Source organism: Talaromyces stipitatus, genomic scaffold (assembly GCF_000003125.1).
Source record: "Talaromyces stipitatus ATCC 10500 scf_1105507295517 genomic scaffold, whole genome shotgun sequence".
NCBI classification, from domain to species: Eukaryota; Fungi; Ascomycota; class Eurotiomycetes; order Eurotiales; family Trichocomaceae; genus Talaromyces; species Talaromyces stipitatus.
Window position 1 is genome coordinate 1,427,922 of NW_002990121.1, and position 17,850 is coordinate 1,445,771.

At 46.0% G+C, this 17,850-nt stretch overlaps 7 protein-coding genes across 7 annotated transcripts; 4 read left to right on the top strand and 3 right to left on the bottom strand.

The window, feature by feature from the left end:
* Positions 1–182: 182 nt before the first annotated feature.
* Positions 183–1,733, top strand: TSTA_005520 (Dhp1-interacting protein Din1, putative; the record flags this gene model as incomplete). The annotated part of the gene is made up of 8 exons (XM_002488124.1): positions 183–257; positions 311–562; positions 628–659; positions 709–740; positions 864–956; positions 1,014–1,184; positions 1,238–1,537; positions 1,588–1,733. The coding sequence occupies 8 exons, from the start codon at positions 183–185 to the stop codon at positions 1,731–1,733; spliced, it is 1,101 nt and encodes a 366-aa protein (XP_002488169.1).
* A 47-nt stretch (positions 1,734–1,780) lies between these two features.
* On the bottom strand, positions 1,781–3,420 carry TSTA_005530 (tRNA isopentenyltransferase, putative; the record flags this gene model as incomplete). The annotated part of the gene is made up of 2 exons (XM_002488125.1): positions 1,781–3,265; positions 3,325–3,420. The coding sequence occupies 2 exons, from the start codon at positions 3,418–3,420 to the stop codon at positions 1,922–1,924; spliced, it is 1,440 nt and encodes a 479-aa protein (XP_002488170.1). The 3' UTR covers positions 1,781–1,921.
* A 248-nt stretch (positions 3,421–3,668) lies between these two features.
* On the top strand, positions 3,669–5,052 carry TSTA_005540 (ABC transporter, putative). The gene is made up of 2 exons (XM_002488126.1): positions 3,669–3,852; positions 3,906–5,052. Exons 1-2 carry the CDS (start codon positions 3,738–3,740, stop codon positions 4,622–4,624), a joined length of 834 nt encoding a protein of 277 aa, XP_002488171.1. The 5' UTR covers positions 3,669–3,737; the 3' UTR covers positions 4,625–5,052.
* On the bottom strand, positions 4,901–7,391 carry TSTA_005550 (RNA polymerase II Elongator subunit, putative; the record flags this gene model as incomplete). Its single annotated transcript, XM_002488127.1, has 2 exons — positions 4,901–7,198; positions 7,263–7,391. 2 exons carry the CDS (start codon positions 7,389–7,391, stop codon positions 4,901–4,903), a joined length of 2,427 nt encoding a protein of 808 aa, XP_002488172.1.
* A 240-nt stretch (positions 7,392–7,631) lies between these two features.
* On the top strand, positions 7,632–8,101 carry TSTA_005560 (uncharacterized protein; the record flags this gene model as incomplete). The annotated part of the gene is made up of 3 exons (XM_002488128.1): positions 7,632–7,702; positions 7,763–7,927; positions 7,984–8,101. 3 exons carry the CDS (start codon positions 7,632–7,634, stop codon positions 8,099–8,101), a joined length of 354 nt encoding a protein of 117 aa, XP_002488173.1.
* On the bottom strand, positions 8,078–10,701 carry TSTA_005570 (6-phosphofructo-2-kinase, putative). The gene is made up of 11 exons (XM_002488129.1): positions 10,329–10,701; positions 10,091–10,279; positions 10,002–10,037; positions 9,855–9,952; positions 9,632–9,801; positions 9,508–9,588; positions 9,353–9,460; positions 9,188–9,307; positions 8,763–9,137; positions 8,533–8,709; positions 8,078–8,480 (listed from the first exon to the last, which is right to left on the bottom strand). The coding sequence occupies exons 1-11, from the start codon at positions 10,340–10,342 to the stop codon at positions 8,244–8,246; spliced, it is 1,605 nt and encodes a 534-aa protein (XP_002488174.1). The 5' UTR covers positions 10,343–10,701; the 3' UTR covers positions 8,078–8,243.
* A 117-nt stretch (positions 10,702–10,818) lies between these two features.
* Positions 10,819–12,653, top strand: TSTA_005580 (mitochondrial import receptor subunit (tom40), putative). Its single transcript, XM_002488130.1, has 3 exons — positions 10,819–11,401; positions 11,455–12,102; positions 12,160–12,653. Exons 1-3 carry the CDS (start codon positions 11,090–11,092, stop codon positions 12,265–12,267), a joined length of 1,068 nt encoding a protein of 355 aa, XP_002488175.1. The 5' UTR covers positions 10,819–11,089; the 3' UTR covers positions 12,268–12,653.
* The last annotated feature ends 5,197 nt before the right edge of the window (positions 12,654–17,850 follow it).

Sequence of the window (17,850 nt, forward strand, 5' to 3'; positions counted from 1 at the left end):
ATGAGCTCGGATTCTTCCTTTCTCACATTTCTTCTACGCTTGTTCTCCGTCTAGGAATTTCAGCTTGCAAATACTTTCAGGTGCTGAATAAATATTCTACTTGATGATACAGTTCTATGAAACGCTCTGGTTTTGCAATTGCAAAGCGCGTCTTTCGACAATCCTTGATGCGTTCAACCATAATGAATTCTCACATTTTCGACATTCAACCACTTCATCGCTTCTCCGGTTCGAATGCAGCAATTCGGCGGCCTAGGGTGAATACATTCTCACCTTTTTAATGGATCGTCTAACAACGTTTTGTCTACAGGAAATCGCATACTTCTCCTACGATGACGAGCACAACTTCCGCCTCGATGAATCTTCAATGCGATACTACTACCCACCGCAACCGTCGCAATTACCTCTCGATTTAAGCGCCGGGTTCGACACGTTTCAGAAACTGGATGATGCGCCGGACGAGCACTTGGATGCTCTATTGGATACGATAGTAGCGTTGGAACAGAATACAGAGAAGAAATGTGAAGCGGATATTGTTACCTGGAGGGGTATGATGACGAAGGTGTGCTCTTTTTTTTTCGAGGTTTATTCGAGGTCTGAATTGGTTGTTGATAATTCCCGGGGTAGATCATGACGGCGCCTTTTGACATGCTGAATGGGTTCGTCTAAGTCCCAACAATGGGAAATTCGGTGACTGATTTGGCGCAGGTTCGAGATGAATGCGACTTATTTTCAGGTGGGTAGCCTCTTTCACCTTTGGCTCGGACAGTATACTGATTGCAGTGCAGGGCTCAATGTAAGCATATTTTCTGTCCTGAATGTCGAAGTCACATCTCACATTGCTTGCGGCAGTTTCATCGAAGAAAATAATACATATAAGAATGCACAAAAGGAGATTCAACGGAATCAACGAATGCCACCTGGCATGCCATCACAAGACATGATGGCCTATTGGGGTATGTCAAACCGTTTCTTTGTCTGTCAGAGAGACGAGTAACCCATAAATTTCGCAGGATACAAGTTCGAGACAGTCTCGGTCATTCCGGATACCTGGGGTGAAACAAGTCGCGAAAAGATTGAAGGACGAATTCACGAAATCGTAAATAACAAAGCTCAGTACTGCTCGGTTGTACGGACTGGATTTGGAAAGGTGAAGTTGGTGATAGGAGGTGAGGTAGATGCAAGTAAGAGTCCCCTCTCCTTATTTTCCTTTTTTCAGTGCTTACTTGTCACTCAGTCTGGGACTGCAAACCCGTTCGCAAAGAAGACCCAATCAACTGGGTAGAGCTGAAAACAACTGCCGAGCTATTCAACGACAAGGAGAAGCTCAAATATGAGCGTAAACTGCTCAAATTCTGGGCACAGTCTTTTCTTCTAGGGGTTCCCAAGATTATTGTCGGATTTCGCGACAGAGATGGCATGCTTCTGCGGCTCGAAGAGCTAGAAACTCATGGGATTCCTGGCAAGGTCAAACGAGAGGGTCGAGGCAGTTGGGATGGAAATATCTGTATCAACTTTACCGCAACTTTTCTTGAATGTAAGATTGATATGCTCGATGTTCTGAATCGCTTTGCTGATATGTACCAGGGCTTAAAACCATAGTCAACACCGAGGGTACATGGCGGATTCGCAAAAGAGAAAAATCACCAGTCATTGAGGTTTTCAAGGTCGAAGAAAGTGGCAATGGTGGCATATTATCTTCCAGTTTTGTCGAGTGGAGGACGAAGCAGTGATGCATCGACTTTTCCAAGAAACCGAAAACCAAGTGACTCTTGCAGAGAGGATCTAATAGCATCCTAGGGATGCATAGCTATGCGCAGTGATCTGTTATTCGAGATCATAGTGACCTCCCGGTGTCGATACAACGACTGCCAACCGCCGATTCGAGTCCGAACGGGTGTTGCAATCTTGGTTCCCTAGACTAAGGCGGCTGCGCATTAATAACCTCAACAGGCGGATGATTTCGCAGCCACTCCATATTCCGCGCTCTTTTTGCAGCTGCCTTGATCGCTCGCCGATGACTTGCAGCATGGATATGAATATCCCACTGCTCCTGGCCCATTAATGTTTTCTTGCACATCTCGCAGGTCATCTGTTTTAAGGCTTGGGCAGGCGGTATGGTACCCTTTGTATAGTTCTGCTCTCTCTCCCTGAGCATTTCTTCGGCCAGCTTAGAGATCGTCTTTGCCTCTGGAAGCTGCTCACTGCGTAAAAACGCTTGCACAATACGCTCCATCGGCTCAGTCACGCAACTATCCCACGCTCCTGGATCGGTGCTGTCCAGGACATATAACCGATTGGTAGCACCGATATCTGCCAGTGCAGTCCATAGCTTATTCCGAATCCACTTTACCTGACTAGCGGAATACTGCCTTGTCGAAGTCTTCACACATTCCAAGCAAGACTGTTTTAGGTTTTTGAGGTCATCTTCACTGTAATTGCCGGCCCGCAAAGCAGTGAAATAAGGTTCCATCTCTTTATACCCTATAGATACCCAGATTCCTCTCGATAGATCAATCTGTTTTCCCTGTGCCGCCTGTTCCTGCGCATACTCAGACAACGATTGAGCCTCTGCAATCAGACCTTGCTCTGACATAGTATCCACACGATTTTCTAGTCGCCTGTAGAGCTTCTCTCTTTCTGAATGTACCCAGAATACTAGCGTCTGAAATCGTAGCTGACCCGCCACGATACCTTCAGGGTTATCAATCGCAGCCTGTCGTAGCCGCATTTGCTCCTCGTAGATCTCCGACGCAGGTCTACCTGTTTGAAGATATATCTCCAGAGATCTCCGAATCTTCCTCACTTCGTTTATGTGCCAGCGATTCGCCATAACAGGATCAACCTCCCGCAGTTTCTCCATCATGGGCCCAACGGGTGCATCAAGAATCGCCCATTCTTCTCCTTCTTTCCGCTGTCGCTCGGATTGCTGCCCATTGTCGTCTGACACACCATTTTCCGCCCCTTCTCCAACCAATGCATCATTGAACAAGACAGATTGCACATAATACGAAGTTCCCCCCACAAGCACCGGAATTTTCCCACGCGACTGAATATCCTGTATAACTCGCAGACACTCCTTTTTAAATAGACCAATTCGCCACGACTCTTCCTCCAGACCGATGAAGTCAATCAGATGATGCGGAATTCCTTCCCTTTCGTGTAGTGGGATTTTGTTGGTGATTATAGGTAGTCCGCGGTAAAGCTGCATTGCATCGCCGTTGATGACTTCGCCATTGAATCGTTTTGCGATGTCGACCGCGAGCTGTAGAAGAGTGAAGTTAGCTTGGTTAAAGAAAGTCAAGGAAAGTGTATTATGCAAACCTTTGATTTACCGGTGCCAGTCGCACCGACAACTGTTATGAGTGGCTGCATGATCGCTAATTGTGATCGGGTGAGGAGTGGACGAAAAATGCGCATTTCAGCGGATGCAGAGTTGGCCCATTATATTTGTGTACCAAGAAGAGTCGATACAGCTTGGTTAGTCGAAAAACACACAGTAGGGTGTGTTGAATTGCCCTGCATTCGGCGTATAGATGCGGAGTTGAAAATAAAAATGAGTCAATTCACGGGAAGAATAATGTCATCAGAAGGGCGTGATATTTGGTCCCCGCCAAAGGGCCCGTTAGTGTAATATAAATTTCGGAGTTTACCCCTCGCTTCTTTCTACCTTCAGCAGTCTGTTATTTATTTATCAATTTCATTTGGCATTGACTACATATTTATATAAAGTCAACATGGTACCTTCAATCGAGGTACATGGCCTCAGCTACAAATTCCAGGATGGATCCGATGGCCTCAAAGATGTAGAGCTCAGTCTTCCTTCAAACAGCAGAACGTTACTCATTGGAGGTTTGACTTTTCCTTCATATTTCTTGTATAAATTCAACTAATGTAGAAAATAGCAAACGGGGCTGGCAAAACAACACTCCTGCGCCTTCTGTCCGGCAAAAAACTAGCACCAACCAACACAATCGCAATCGGAGGAAAAGACCCCTTCAAAGACGGTCTTGAAGGCGTCACTTATCTGGGTATGGAATGGGTTCTGAACAGCATTGTCCGTACAGATATTGACGTCCCCACGCTCCTCGCCTCCGTGGGCGGAGACGCATTCCCTGAACGCCGCGATGAGTTGATTGATATTCTCGACATTGATCTCGGCTGGCGCATGCATGCCGTCTCGGATGGAGAGCGTCGTCGCGTCCAATTGGCAATGGGTCTAATACGGCCGTGGCAGATCCTACTTCTTGATGAGATCACGGTCGATCTTGACTTGTTATCTCGTAGTAACTTCCTATCGTTTTTGAAACGCGAGACTGAAACGAGGGAATGCACGATTGTCTATGCTACGCATATCCTGGATAATTTGGCGCAGTGGCCGACTCATCTGGTGCATATGCATTTGGGACAGGTTAAGCAATGGGGTCCCATAGAAAGTTTTAATGAAGAAGTGCCCAATCGATCGACGGAGAATAGTCTGTTGGGAGACTTGGTGCTCCATTGGCTCAAGCAGGATTTACAGGCTCGTGGGCCAAGGAATCCCAAATCTGGGCAGGGAAGGACGTATTCGAGTGCTGAGGGGTTGGGTGGCTATGGGTTGGAGAAGAGGCCTCCAAAGGAGTAAACCAAAAACTGAGGACTTGTGTTCAACACTGTTGTGATGATGACGATGTTTCAACTACTTGCATTGAAGGAGTACGGTGATGGAACTTTTTGCATAGATCCGGCCATGTTCAACCAGCTGGGAGGCTTCAACGCCATGTTATTGCTTTAGGATGGAATTGTGTTTTGCTTGGTGGCTACATTTACAAGGTTAGGACTTTTGGGTTTGCGTGGAATAGCAAAGCTTGATATTATATGTCATTTCCAATTCTTTTCATAGTCTCGAATGCAACATGATCTATACATGAGCGACTCTATATATACGCACAGAAGAGTCCTCGCTTGCGACTGCAAGCAGTACGCCCTCTTCATCTCCATTATTCTTGAATGTTAACGATCGTTTAGGCCGCCAGGTGATTTGCGTGATTGACTTGGACGGAGAAGATGTTGTATCAAAAGTGACCAACTCCTTAGCCTCAAGACTGTCGGTCGCTACTTTTTGCACTGATATTTGTCCAGTTTCCTCACCAATAGCCAGTAGAAAGCCATCAGAGAGAATCTCCGAGTGGAACGACACCGCAGTGACGGCAGTCTTGAGTGTGATGGTCGATATGCATTCAAATACATCTGAGGAAGCTGTCTCTCGCCAAATTTTTACGCACTTGTCTCGACCTGCCGTTGCGAATATTGATTGTTGTCCCGATGACGGCGCCCATGCTGCTCCAAGGATCATTCGCGAATGAGCCTTGGGATTCGATTTGAGCAGAGAATAGGTCGAAGGATCCTGTTCATCTCGTTTGAAAATCGCCCATTGACGGTCACGTCCCACGCTCAGCAAGTATTGATCAGAAGGCGAAAAGCAAAGTGATGTTATAGTTAGTGAATGTGCGGTCAGAGAAGGTTTAATTTCACGCCAGTTCTTCGTGTCATATAGACGAATGACTGCATGGTCGATAGAACTTGCTTTGCATGCTGTAGCGATCAGAGAACGGTCATGGCTAACCGATACTGCTGAGATTTCGTATCCATGACCATATAGTTTCTCGTGCTCTGGCCATAATGTATGTCGAGCGAGATGGTCTTCCAGGGGAGGTTGATGCATAGGTAAAGACACCGGTGCTGCTTGCTGTTCCCTTTGATCAGCTCCTTGCCCGCCGAGTTGGTCGTCTGTTAATGTGATGTCTTCCCCGACAGCCTTGTTTGAGAGACCAAGAACGGGGATGTTGGCTGCTTCTGGCAATTCCTCTTCATCCTGCGATATACCACAAAGTCTTTCCAATAGCTGGGCGATTTGTTTAGGCTCGTTGAAAACGCGTAGAAGTTTTTCATCCGCACCAGAGATGAATCTTGCAGGTCCCAGCGTATCTATGCAGTTGAGATCGTACCCATGAATTTGCGGCCGCGAGAATTCATGCCATGATGATTCTCCAAACCGTAACCATTCAGCATGAAGTCTACTAGTCTGATCAGAGCTTGTAGATAAAAGATATGCACCCTTCGCCTCCCATTGAATGTCGTTTACGGAACGAACATGACCACTGATCCCAAGTCGTTGCTGCCAAATATCCGTCTCTTCATCATGTGTCCATGCCCTCCAACTACCCGTCCGAGTCAGACACACAACTTCTTTGCCATCAGGAGACCAGAGTCCAATCCAGAAACCGCCCGTGCTACCTGTTGCCGTAGTCGAGCCCTTTGTTACACTGAATTCTCCCATTCTTTCCATTGTAACCCACACGCCGGTAGTTGGATCTTGCTCCCATATCGTCAATGAATTATCTGCAGATGCAGATAGAAGCTGTGCTTTTTCGGTTGTGGGACTCCAGTTCACGGTATATATCCAATCCTCATGACCTAGTAACAGAGCTTCAAAGGTTATGGAATAAGTCACACCAGAAGCGCTGAATGTGTGCGCTTTATTAGAAAGTGTCGGCTCATCTCCTCCAAGTGCCATGTCATCCTCATCCTTGGGGAGTGTAGATGCTATTTCACCACGATGAACTTTCCATAGACGAATGTACTTATCCTGACTGGCTGATGCTAGAATGTATTCATTGTCAAACTTGCGGAAAGCGAGAGACCGTACCCAAGCTTCATGGCCGGACAATTTGGCGCTCCGGATGAAATCTATTTCTTGAGCGGTGGTATCTTGCGCGGAGAAAACATATACGTTATTGGTTGTGCCTCCAACAGCCATGACCATTGGCTTCTTCGGGTCCGAGGCGTCCAGCACTTGAATAGCCAGGGTCAGCGGGAAGAACCTGGGTATCATAGGCATGGTCTGTACTAGTCGTCCAGACACTTGACCGTCCTGGAAATCCAATCTCCAAACCCTGACTGTACCATCAGCAGCTCCAGACGCAAATACATTCGAGCCGTTATCCACGCCGATAGTGTTGACAGATCCCGTATGCCCGGTAAGCTCACAGACGCATGTATACGATGACGATTGTTCAACCGGTTTCCAGACTCGGATTGAGTGGTCCACAGACCCGGTAATCAGCAAGCTGCTTTTGAATTGGGGATAAGCGACGAAGCGTACGACGCTGACTTTGTCGCGATGGCCGACGAGCAATGCATGGACTCCGCGGTGGGACTAATGATCATGTCAATTAGTTGAACTACTCTCGTGATCATGGATATGGCTCAGAGCTATTTACCTTGGGCTCCCACAGAGCTACATTGTTATCCGCACCATACGCAAACACACCTGAGCGAACGTCCCAGTCGGCAGCACCAGCATGGCGGTTGCCGCCGACGCTGATATATTCTGTAGCAACACGAACCATTGAATAAATTCACATCATTCAATTCCTAATCCTTGGAAAAGAAAATTTTTAGCGCTCAGTAAGCTGGCGCGTGCTGTCTGTAGTGAAAAGTTGAAGTGGGATGACGATGTGACAGACTGCGAAATTTTAAGCTTATCGATAAGCGGTGGGCCATGTTTCCCCTCCGGAACATTTTCTCTTGCGTATCAACTTGATCTTTTTATTACTATTTTATATATGATATTCTCGAAAGTCCCAAATATGGTCTCGAATCCAGATACTGAGAACCCATCCCAGCCCGACGAAACCATTTCCATATCCGTAGAGTTTACGTGAGTCCTCGACCAGCTCATACCTATATTCAACTGACTTGAACCTGCGTCAAAACCCAGCGGTGGACTGGAGATGCTCTTTGCCAACGAACGAAAACATAACCTCACAATTCCTGCAAAGACAAACGACGGAAAACAGCCGACGATTGGGTGGCTCATACAGTATCTTGTTGAGAACTTGATGCAAGACACGAGGAAGGAGTTGTTCATACTAGATGATCATGTGTAAGTTTTTATACAATATTCATTGATTGATTACAAGTTTACTAAGGTGATTTCAGGCGTCCCGGCATTCTAGTTCTGATTAATGACGCAGACTGGGAACTCGAAGGGGAAGAGGCATATGATATACAGCCCAAGGATAATATATTGTTTGTCTCCACGCTCCACGGAGGATAGTCCAGTGGAGGTTGAATGATGTATATTGTCAAGAGAATGTCTATCTTTTTATGATAAAGCAAAAAAGCCGAGAAAGTGCAACGCTTGGTGAATGAATAGACATGATTGAATGCTAATAATTATAACCGCTGGTAAACAACGCCTATACCACATCCTCTACATGCTGCTGAGTAAGCCTCTCGGGCTCTTGAGGAGTTCTAAATCCACTTTGAGGTGTGGATAAGCCTGTAATAGGGCTACCCAAACCCACCTTTGGTGTTGTATAGCCACTGGCAGGTACGGGGATCTTTATATCTTCTGGAGATGGCGGGATTGTTTCCTCTGGTAGACCTGGGATGGGTATCCTTCGGGCTTCGTTTTGATAACTGGCAGGTATAATCTGATAATGGGTTAGTTGGAGACGTGAAAAATAGCAGGTGAGTGAGACATACTTCGATAATTTCGTTGCGAGGAAACGACAGAAACGGGATGTCTGCAGCGTTACACGCCATCAAGTATCCGTACAAGACTCTCAACACACTCTCGTGAGCTATAATGAGTAGGTCGTTTTTCTCCCGTTCTAATTCAAGAATAATCGGTTCTAGCCGTACAGCTAAATCGTGATATGACTGCGACCGGTCTAGTTAGTGTTGATCTGGCCACTCAGACGTTGGATACATACCTCTGCACGAGGATAGCGATGATGATAAGGATCCATTTCGTGCTTCGCTACTTCTTCGGGATATTCCTGTCTGATTTTTTGTTCAGACATCGCCTCGCAAACCCCTGGGTTAAGTTGACTCAATTGCGATCTTTGGCGCACGGAATAGCCCTTTTCGTGCAGGTATTTGGCAGTTTCGACTGTTCTGAGTCGTGTTGATGTCCACACCGTCAATGGTTTCAGTACAGCATCTGACACTCCCTGGTCTTTCATGGCCTGTCTCTCGGACTCTCTGTGTTGAAGCAACGTTTCGGTCATTTTCTTCGCGTAGTCCCGTCCCTGCTCCGACAAAGAGGAGTCTGCTTTGTAAGAGTTTGCATCAAGTGAAATACCGGCCTGGAATTAACTTTAGTATATAATTAATACCTACTCGAGGGGTAACTCACTCTAGCGAAGTATGTATGTCTCGATTTTATGTGCAAGTTCAAAAGATAAAAAACAATCCGGTTCGAGAGATACCCGAAGCTGCGATTATTGATAATTAGGCGTTCCCCAGCATTGATCATCTTACTTGTTAGCTTAATGCCCGAGATAACGGAGAGATGTCGTACCTTGATATAGTTGAGATCTTTCTCTTCCATAGTTTCAACATGTGGAATTCTCGCTGATATACGGCCTAGGTAGTGCTTGACCGCATCGTCGGCGTTCCATCCTACATACTGGGCTATGTCAGTTGCCGTTCAACTTTTAAGAAGATACTACTTACATCGGGAGAAGATATCTTGACACGCCGAACATTTTCTTCTATTATTCTTGGGTCGTCGCACTTGGATTCTATAAAGAGGGTCTAACTGGTCAGTAAAAAGAAATGGCAATACAAACCAACATACCTCTATGTTCTGCTTCGCAAACTCCTTGGCGAGCGAACGACGCCCTGCGGCTATCGGGTTCACGGCGTCATAAATTGCTATCTGGCCATTTTCCTCGCTCAAGAAGTGTGCTATATCGTCGCGGCACTTTTTGACAATTTTCTGTCGTAAAAGTACTGATGAGGCGGATGCTAACAGAAGTCAATTTATAGCTCTCCTATTCCGTTATAGGAGAGAGACCAACCGTTGATAAAGAAGTAATCATCGGGCATATCTTGTCCTGGCCCGATAGTAGCACGTCTATAATCACCGAGATGAAATATTCGAGTCTTAACTCCAAGCCTATAATAATGAGCATACACTCCTAAGGAGTAGACGAATGAGCACTAACCATCGCAGGTAGCGTGCTAGAGCTACGGAAATATGCCTTGAGACATGTTAGCGGTCCTGTTCCGGTTGGAGTAGCCTTTTCATGCTTACGTCTTCCCTCTAGCTGGCAAGCCTACTGTGATGATGACAATGCGGCCAGAGTGGAACAGTCTTCCAGACTCTGTGCTGTAGAGTTGAGCTGGTGCCAGCTCCACCTTCTCTGGAAGATCGTGAATGGCATCCACGAATGTACTTGACTTCCTCCGGAATCGCGGAGAGTTTGCGACCACGTCGGCAGTGCTATATATTGTCAATATCTGAATACAATTGTATAAAAAGGGTGGCATACAGCAAGGTGTCCATGACTCGGAACCCGGTGAATACTCGATAAGCGCTTGAGACGAATCAAAGACAAGACCCAGAATTTCCGGCAGAACAGCAATGAAATCAAGCTAAATACTCAGACAGGAGATCTATGTTGAGGGCGTGAGACTGAGTCGATACAATAACGCTCGATCGAGATAAGCGACGTCAGATGCCGGGACGAAGTGGCAGATCGATGTTTGAGTCTCGGGCAACGAAGTGAGATGACGGTTAGAAGCGATACCACCACAAGAATTGTTTTTGAAACGGAAGAGGAAAACAATGAGAATGAGCTAGATATGCATACAAATAGAAAAATACCGCAAATCAATGGAGAGGGATAAAATACTTCGTTGATGCAGCAGGTGATAGAGAAGCAATGCCCAGAACGGTTAGGCCGGACAGACAGTGCAAACAGTGCAAAAAGGAAAGACACGCCTTGGAAAAACATCCGCAACGACCAAATTTCATCAGCCGAACGACCTTTTCTTTGACAAGCACTATCAATCCAACATCCTCTTGCTTGGATTCGTATCTGGGGCGTTACAATTAGCGACGCTTCGTCTCTTGTCAACGTCCTCCTCTTTGTCGTCGAATATACGGCTTCTTTTTTTTTCTTTCTTGTTTTTGCTTCAGGTTCGACTCACGAGTCTTTTCTTCCGATCAAATTCATCATCTCTCGAACCATCACTCCATTCATCTCGAAGCATTCTATAGAATATCAATTACGAATAGTATATCTGCAATATGGCCGGCCTGTCATCATCGCTGTCGTTCCTGACAGACAATTCTGTCGCTGCTGCGATCAAAGATGCATACGGATCGTTCTCCGAGCGAAGAGCGGCGCTGGGTTTACCCAACCCCGGTACAGTCGATAACATCGCAAGAGAAGTGCAAAAGGAGGTGTTGTTGTCCAACTTTATGTTCACGGGTCTTCGCGCCGATCTAACCAAGGTCTTTGGCATGGCTCCTCTGTTCCGGATGTCGCACGCTTTCGCTATGGGTTCAGCAGGCAATATGCCTCCATATAACTTTAGCGCCATGTACGGAACGCCAAAGGTTTGTTTTGCGCTCTCTCGACAAATTATAATATGTTAATTGTTGCTCGGCAGGTATTTATGCAGGGAAACTTGGGCAGTGATGGCGGCCTCAGCGCTGTTGGCAATTACCGCTGGAACGAGAAATTCGTGACGAAATCGAACGCTCAGATTATGTCTGGTAGCGCACAGGGCATTCTACAAATTGATAATGACTATACCGGAGATGATTTCTCTTTCTCCCTCAAGGCTTTCAACCCGTCCATCTTTGAAGGTGGTTTGACCGGTATCTATGTTGGAAGCTACCTTCAATCTGTTACCCCAAGTCTTGCTCTCGGATTCGAAGCCATCTGGCAACGACAGGCCATCACCTCCCGCCCGGAATCGACTCTTTCGTACTGCGCAAAATACCGTGGCGCGGACTGGATCGCTAGCGCCCAACTCCAGGCTCAGGGAGCTATTGCGGCCTCTTACTGGAAGAAATTATCCGACAAGGTGGAAGCTGGTGTGGACATGAACCTTCAATTCGCACCCAGTGCTGCTGCGATGATGATGGGAGGACCCAGCCGGGATGGCACAGCAACCGTTGGTGCCAAGTATGATTTCCGTGCGTCTACTTTCCGTGCCCAGGTCGACAGTACCGGTAAGGTCAGCTGTCTGTTGGAGAAGCGGATAGCTATGCCTATCTCTTTGACCTTTGCGGGAGAGATTGATCACGTTAAGGTACCATCTCATCCACTCTGAAATCTTAAAAGATGAAACATGCTAACGAATCTATAGCAACAAGCTAAAGTCGGTCTTGCCGTCTCTCTCGAGATTGCTGGCGAAGAACTTATGGAGCAACAAGAAAAGGCCGAATCTCTCGGAGCCATCCCCCCTCCTTTTTAAACAATTGAGTGTACTCTCCAGTTCCGTTCAGTTGTCTATTCTATCAACGATACGAACTGATTAATACCGACCTTCGACCATTGTCTTACTAGTTCTTCACTCTTGTCCACACTTGGCAGATAAAAAAGGCCCCCTGCATTGCGGCTGGTTCCACATTGACACGAGGAGTAGTGCAGTTTTGGCGACGTGGGTGTACGCCTTCGTGTATAGAAGTGATGTCTGTTTCTTTCTCTTTGACATTTGGCAAGATGTCAGAAGTTTTGTCCTTTTTTTCTGTTCTTAATGTGTCTCGATATCAGGATCGGGGACGTGTTTCTTTTTATCTTATCTGCATAGAGAGGAGCAAATGTAAAATAGCAATAACAAACAATGACTTAATATGCACTATACTGTGTAGCATACCATATCGTCGCTTTATTATCTTGCGAGTCATATCGCAAAATGTGGAATACAGAGTCGAGACTAGACGAATTCTAGACTCGATGATCTACTTATGCTCCTGGATACCTGCCCAACAAAATTTTGAGCAAAGAAGAAAAAGAAAAGAAAGAGTCTAGATAGTGGAACGCAGACAAATCACACAATGCCACACATAAGTGCATATGTATGTACATACATCTAACATTTGAAACAATATCGACACTCAACAGTCGAGACTAAAAAAGCAATGAGCATACATACATACATAATGTCGAGATCAAAATTCTCAACATTGATAACTTGTTAAGGAATATGCTATACATTAGTCGCTCACCGACGACTCAATGCGTTTATTTCTTCCGTTTGGCACTGGGTTTAGGTTCCGAGGTATGATATCCTTTGTTGAAGGATGGGAGTGACAGGGTATGTTTGCATGCATATTTGCCATCTTGACTTCTGTCTCCCTATAACTATGTGGTATGTAGGATGTTGTACCTGGTTAGAAAAAGGCCCCGACATTGGCCGGCCTTGGTATGGAACATGCATATGTACCTGATGCTATTCCGGATTGTTTTCTTTGATCTTTGTTTTACTTTTCGGTGAGAGTGTGATGTTCTAGAAGATCTAGATCTGGATAAATAGGGTATGGGTTAGGTAGGAATGGAGGTTGGCCGTTAGGGTTTGTAAGAGCAAGGCTTCAGTAAGGGAAGGGTTGTGTGCCTGACAGCGACCAGGAGCCAATCAACGCTTTGTCTTGGTCTTGCAGGAGGGCGAGGTCACATGTTTACTAACATACATAATTACATATATATCAGTTTATCGAAGAAACACTCTTTCATTGGCGGTCAGGGTCTCCAATAAATAGTGGGCATTATTATCAAAGTTCTCCACGGAGCCCTACCTGCTCTGGGAATTAATAGATCCAGGGATCCATCCAGGCTCCATAAATCTTCTCCATGATTAATTAAACGTATGGAGTCGCTTGTAGGTCACATGAGCTGAAGGAAAAGGGCCATATCTGCTGACCGTGCATGGTTGGTTAGCTAGTTAACTAGTTGATACAATTGTCAATTGTATGTATATCTGGAAGGATTATTAGGGGTAGAACGGCGCCCATCTCGCTTGGGAACCGGGATACTCTGGCTGATGTTCTTTTCGTGATCTTCCAATCTGATCGGATTTATACACCGGGTCCGATTGGTTCGCCAATCCAATCAGCAGCGTCTATCAAACCATGGGAAAGGAGATGAAATGATTTTCTGGCGTGTCTCATGTGATGTCGAATCTAGGTGAAACTGTACGTAGCAAATAACTAGCAAAAATTCAGAGTAGCACGTGGTCTGGTGGATATCTACCAAGGCGAACAAGCACAATCGGAACAAATGTATTGTTCCGGTCGAGTCTCGCCTAAACGATGACCGACACAACGGCCAAGGATTATTCCAAGTATCGCGTTCAACAAGTGTATGACAAGTTTGATATCTCTTGTCTCTGTCAGGTATACCATCAGCTCAGATGGAATGGAAATACATCACATCACTCGGAGGATTTTCTTCACAAGACATAGGGTTACTCAAACGTCAAACCAAACATTCAGTGTCACACATGTATCAGGGTCTCACAGAAGCGAAAATGGTTGCAGCTTGTGTGCTGAATAATTGAGCTGTGACACGTCGATATGTCTAGATCATGCCATGTCAAAGCTTAGCTGAGCTAGATACTGTGTGGAATGCGGAATGCGGAATGCTGAAATGGATCGACGAGATTATTTTCCATGTAGTAGCTTTCTGTGCCTGAGTGAGTATCCACGATAGGTAGTAGGTACCTGGTACAACAACGGGTGGGTGGCGTCTCAGTTGAGCTGCTCTGGAAAAGAGACAAGACCAAGCTCAATTAATCGATCAATCGAGCAAAGCTCTCGATATCTCTGGATCGTACGCTTACATAAATATGATTTGTCGGATCAAGTCGGAAGTATCCGGCAGAAAATGACCACATGTGCCGCTTCTCATTGGCTGGAATATTTACTTATCACATTACACTCAAAACCGTTAGATCAGTACTTGACCGTACGGTTTACATACGGAACACTGCATCCTCTGTATCAAATAATACGTACGTAATCAGGTCACCCGACATGAAAAAAATGGGAAACAAAAAAGAATCGAAAAGATCCCGTGATCTTGGATTGTGACGTTAGACTTCTATTGAGGTGGATATGTTTTTTTTTTTCCCCTCTTGATAATAATAATCGGGGCATGCAAACGAGTATGTAAATACGTACGTGGTAAATTGTCGAGATCAGCATGGTGGTCAGTGTTTAGTTTACTGGGTTACTGGGTTAGCGAGCATGTATGCAATAGTTTCTTGCGTTTATGCAGGCCCTCCAAAGGTAAATTGCGGAACAGCGGTTAAACAGCAGGATGAAGACGGCTGTAGTGGCGATCTCTTTGAGGACAACAAATAACGATGACCAAGAACTGAGCAATTGAGAGATGTGTTGAATCATGAATAGAACTGGAGGGGAGGTGTAGCTTGAGCTTTGGGGAGTCGGTACGAGGACGTACGATCAGCCGATATAATACGCACTAACCACTCTGGGCTATGCAAGTGGATTAGTTAAAGTTGGGCCCAAGCACGGACAGACGCACAGTCCATGATCTGTATGTGTAATATCACATACATTACTTACCATACACACTCCTTGGCAATGACGAAGGTCCTGTGCACCTGACCAGTCCATAATTCACTTTTATATGCAAATTCAGATCCAACCCCGCCTATGACACTGCCAGCATGAAGCAAGAGCATGGCTTCTGCGACAATCGATTCCGGTATTCTGCTATATATCAGAGTAATAAGACGTGCAGTGACTGCCTGGTGTCATCGCTCAAAGCTGGACCTTCCCCTCTCTATATAAACGGCACATACACATCTAGTCTCTCCCGAGTCCCAATTCCCACTAACTACAGCCGTCTCGTATGCAACTGCCTCCATTTGCTTGGTTGACCCAAGCTGCCGGGGTGCGAAATTCGGGTATCGAGCCCTGGACAGAGCCAATCAAAGACTCGCTTGGTCTAATATACACGTATATGGCCATGTGCAGCTATGCAGTCGACTACTCCGTACATATGGGTTGAAAATCTCTCATATCAATCTCGGTTCTCTGCTCTCTGAGTCGAAGACATTTCCGATGAGTTAGCCATTCATATAATTCCCAGAAATGAAGCAGACACTTTGCACCATTAGCATTTAGTCATGCCATAGACTTGGCGCTCGACCTGCACGAGATCAATTAATGTCAACCCCTGACTGCTAACCTCTGCATTTGCCGCCATTTCGCCTCGAGGAAGGCGAAAAGGAGAAGGGGAAAACAAATCTGGTAAGTTCGTGATAATAATAGATCTGGACTTTTGACGCCTGACCTTGAAAAAAAAAGAAAAAAGAGAAAAAAGAATGTAAACACCTGATTCTTTCCCGCGTTCAGTTTAGAAATGAGGTTCGTGGCGTATGTATGTAAAATGGCGTATGCTGTACTGATGGAATTACGCAGTACAGCGTAAATTACGACGATACCTGTACCAGAACTGACCCCTCTTTTTGGCATATGGCAGCCCGTCGACCATATGGTGAATGATGGAGAGATGATGGGATGATGGCATGATATACTGGCGAGAATTATCTGATCTGTCTGGACCCTTGTAAAAGTAGACATAGCAAGCATAGCCACATTATGTCCTGATAGATGTACACAAGGAGCTTCTTGCCTAAGGCACGGAACTGCCGTCATTCCTAGGCCCCGCCGGCCAATCACGCGGCATCTTTTCACCCATCATCGGTCATCACGAAGAAATCAAAGTCCTCCTTTTCCCTCTCCATTGTCCATTGCGCGCTGCTGCTTAAATATCATGAGCTTCTGCCCATCGCATACTGTCCGCAACCACCAAGTCCATCAATCCAACTACCTCACTGGTCGAACTAGCAGTAGCAGCAACTGAGCAGGGTCTATTACCCATCAGTAATTTATCTCCACCACTCTGCCTGCTTAGTTCAACTTCCCAGTCTCAGCCTTCCCGCTTCATTCGCCTACCCACCGCCCACTTTACGAATACTCTACTTACAGTTCTTACACGACTTACTTGCTCTTACCTTCAGACTTTCAGCAACGGTTTCTGTCTGTCCTTGCACTATCATATCAGATTGTGTTGCTGCTGTCACCACTTCTGCCGTCACCACCATCTGCAGTACCACTTACTGACGACTGAAACTCACGCAGTACGTATGCCCTTCTTTACTTCTAATCTTCTAGTACTACCTCCATCCCAGTCCTGTACGAATCATTAAATCCCCCGGTCGAATCCTCACCTGCACATCACTCTACTCATCCTTTCCCGGAGCGGTGCTTCTGGCTCGACTGTACACTGAGCGTCCTCACTTTTCTTTTTCCCCCTCGTCTAGGCTTTTCCCTTTTTTACACCTTTTTTTTTCCCTGTCAATTTTTCTTCTCATTCTATTTTCCCTGCTTGCTTTCGTCTCTTCATCCTGTGCATCGTCTGATTCCAACCTACTCTGTCTTGTCTTGCGTGTTTGGTCATTCTGCCCTCTCAACGGGACCGTTGTGTCATTTGTTTCCGACCGCTCTCTCTGCTTTCTCCCACTCTCCCACCACGTTAAACAAACCACTTCACCACCAACATACCTCCTGTCTACCATTACATTTACCTGACATCCACACCGTGTCGCCCACGTTCGTACCGCTGTCAGTCTGGTTCGATATCTCGATTTCGTGCTTGCTACATTCCATAATTGTGCGTGCAACTGTTTGCTCTTGTCCCCTCTCTGCGTCAACCCGTCCTCATACTTCATATTCCATACTTGACCTTTCGCCCCCCCTCTCCTTTGCGGAGCTTTTCTCTCTCGAACCCACCCGTTATTTGATCATATTCGAATTCATCCCTTGTTGCGGAATTCTTCCATTTGATCTAGGCTGATCCACTCTCGTGTCTTATCTATAGTGGCCCCCGAATAATTGTGCTATTTCGAGCCACTCGCAAGCATTCTTCGGGACGTCTGATACGATACAGCATTTTGAATCCGATTTCGTCGTTGTTCCGGCCGACCAAAAATATTTACGGGAATTTGTTCGCTAAAAGGGCTTGACCT

Excerpts from the sequence above, each read along its gene's own strand:
- TSTA_005540 (XM_002488126.1), top strand. The coding sequence starts at position 3,738 with ATGGTACCTTCAATCGAGGTACATGGCCTCAGCTACAAATTCCAGGAT. Across the intron at positions 3,853-3,905 it reads CAGAACGTTACTCATTGGAG|CAAACGGGGCTGGCAAAACA; the intron begins GTTTGACTTTTC and ends TGTAGAAAATAG.
- TSTA_005570 (XM_002488129.1), bottom strand. Across the intron at positions 9,953-10,001 it reads CTAGCACGCTACCTGCGATG|GCTTGGAGTTAAGACTCGAA; the intron begins GTTAGTGCTCAT and ends TCATTATTATAG. Across the intron at positions 9,589-9,631 it reads TTGCGAAGCAGAACATAGAG|ACCCTCTTTATAGAATCCAA; the intron begins GTATGTTGGTTT and ends CTGACCAGTTAG.
- TSTA_005580 (XM_002488130.1), top strand. The coding sequence starts at position 11,090 with ATGGCCGGCCTGTCATCATCGCTGTCGTTCCTGACAGACAATTCTGTC. Across the intron at positions 11,402-11,454 it reads CCATGTACGGAACGCCAAAG|GTATTTATGCAGGGAAACTT; the intron begins GTTTGTTTTGCG and ends GTTGCTCGGCAG. Across the intron at positions 12,103-12,159 it reads GAGAGATTGATCACGTTAAG|CAACAAGCTAAAGTCGGTCT; the intron begins GTACCATCTCAT and ends ACGAATCTATAG.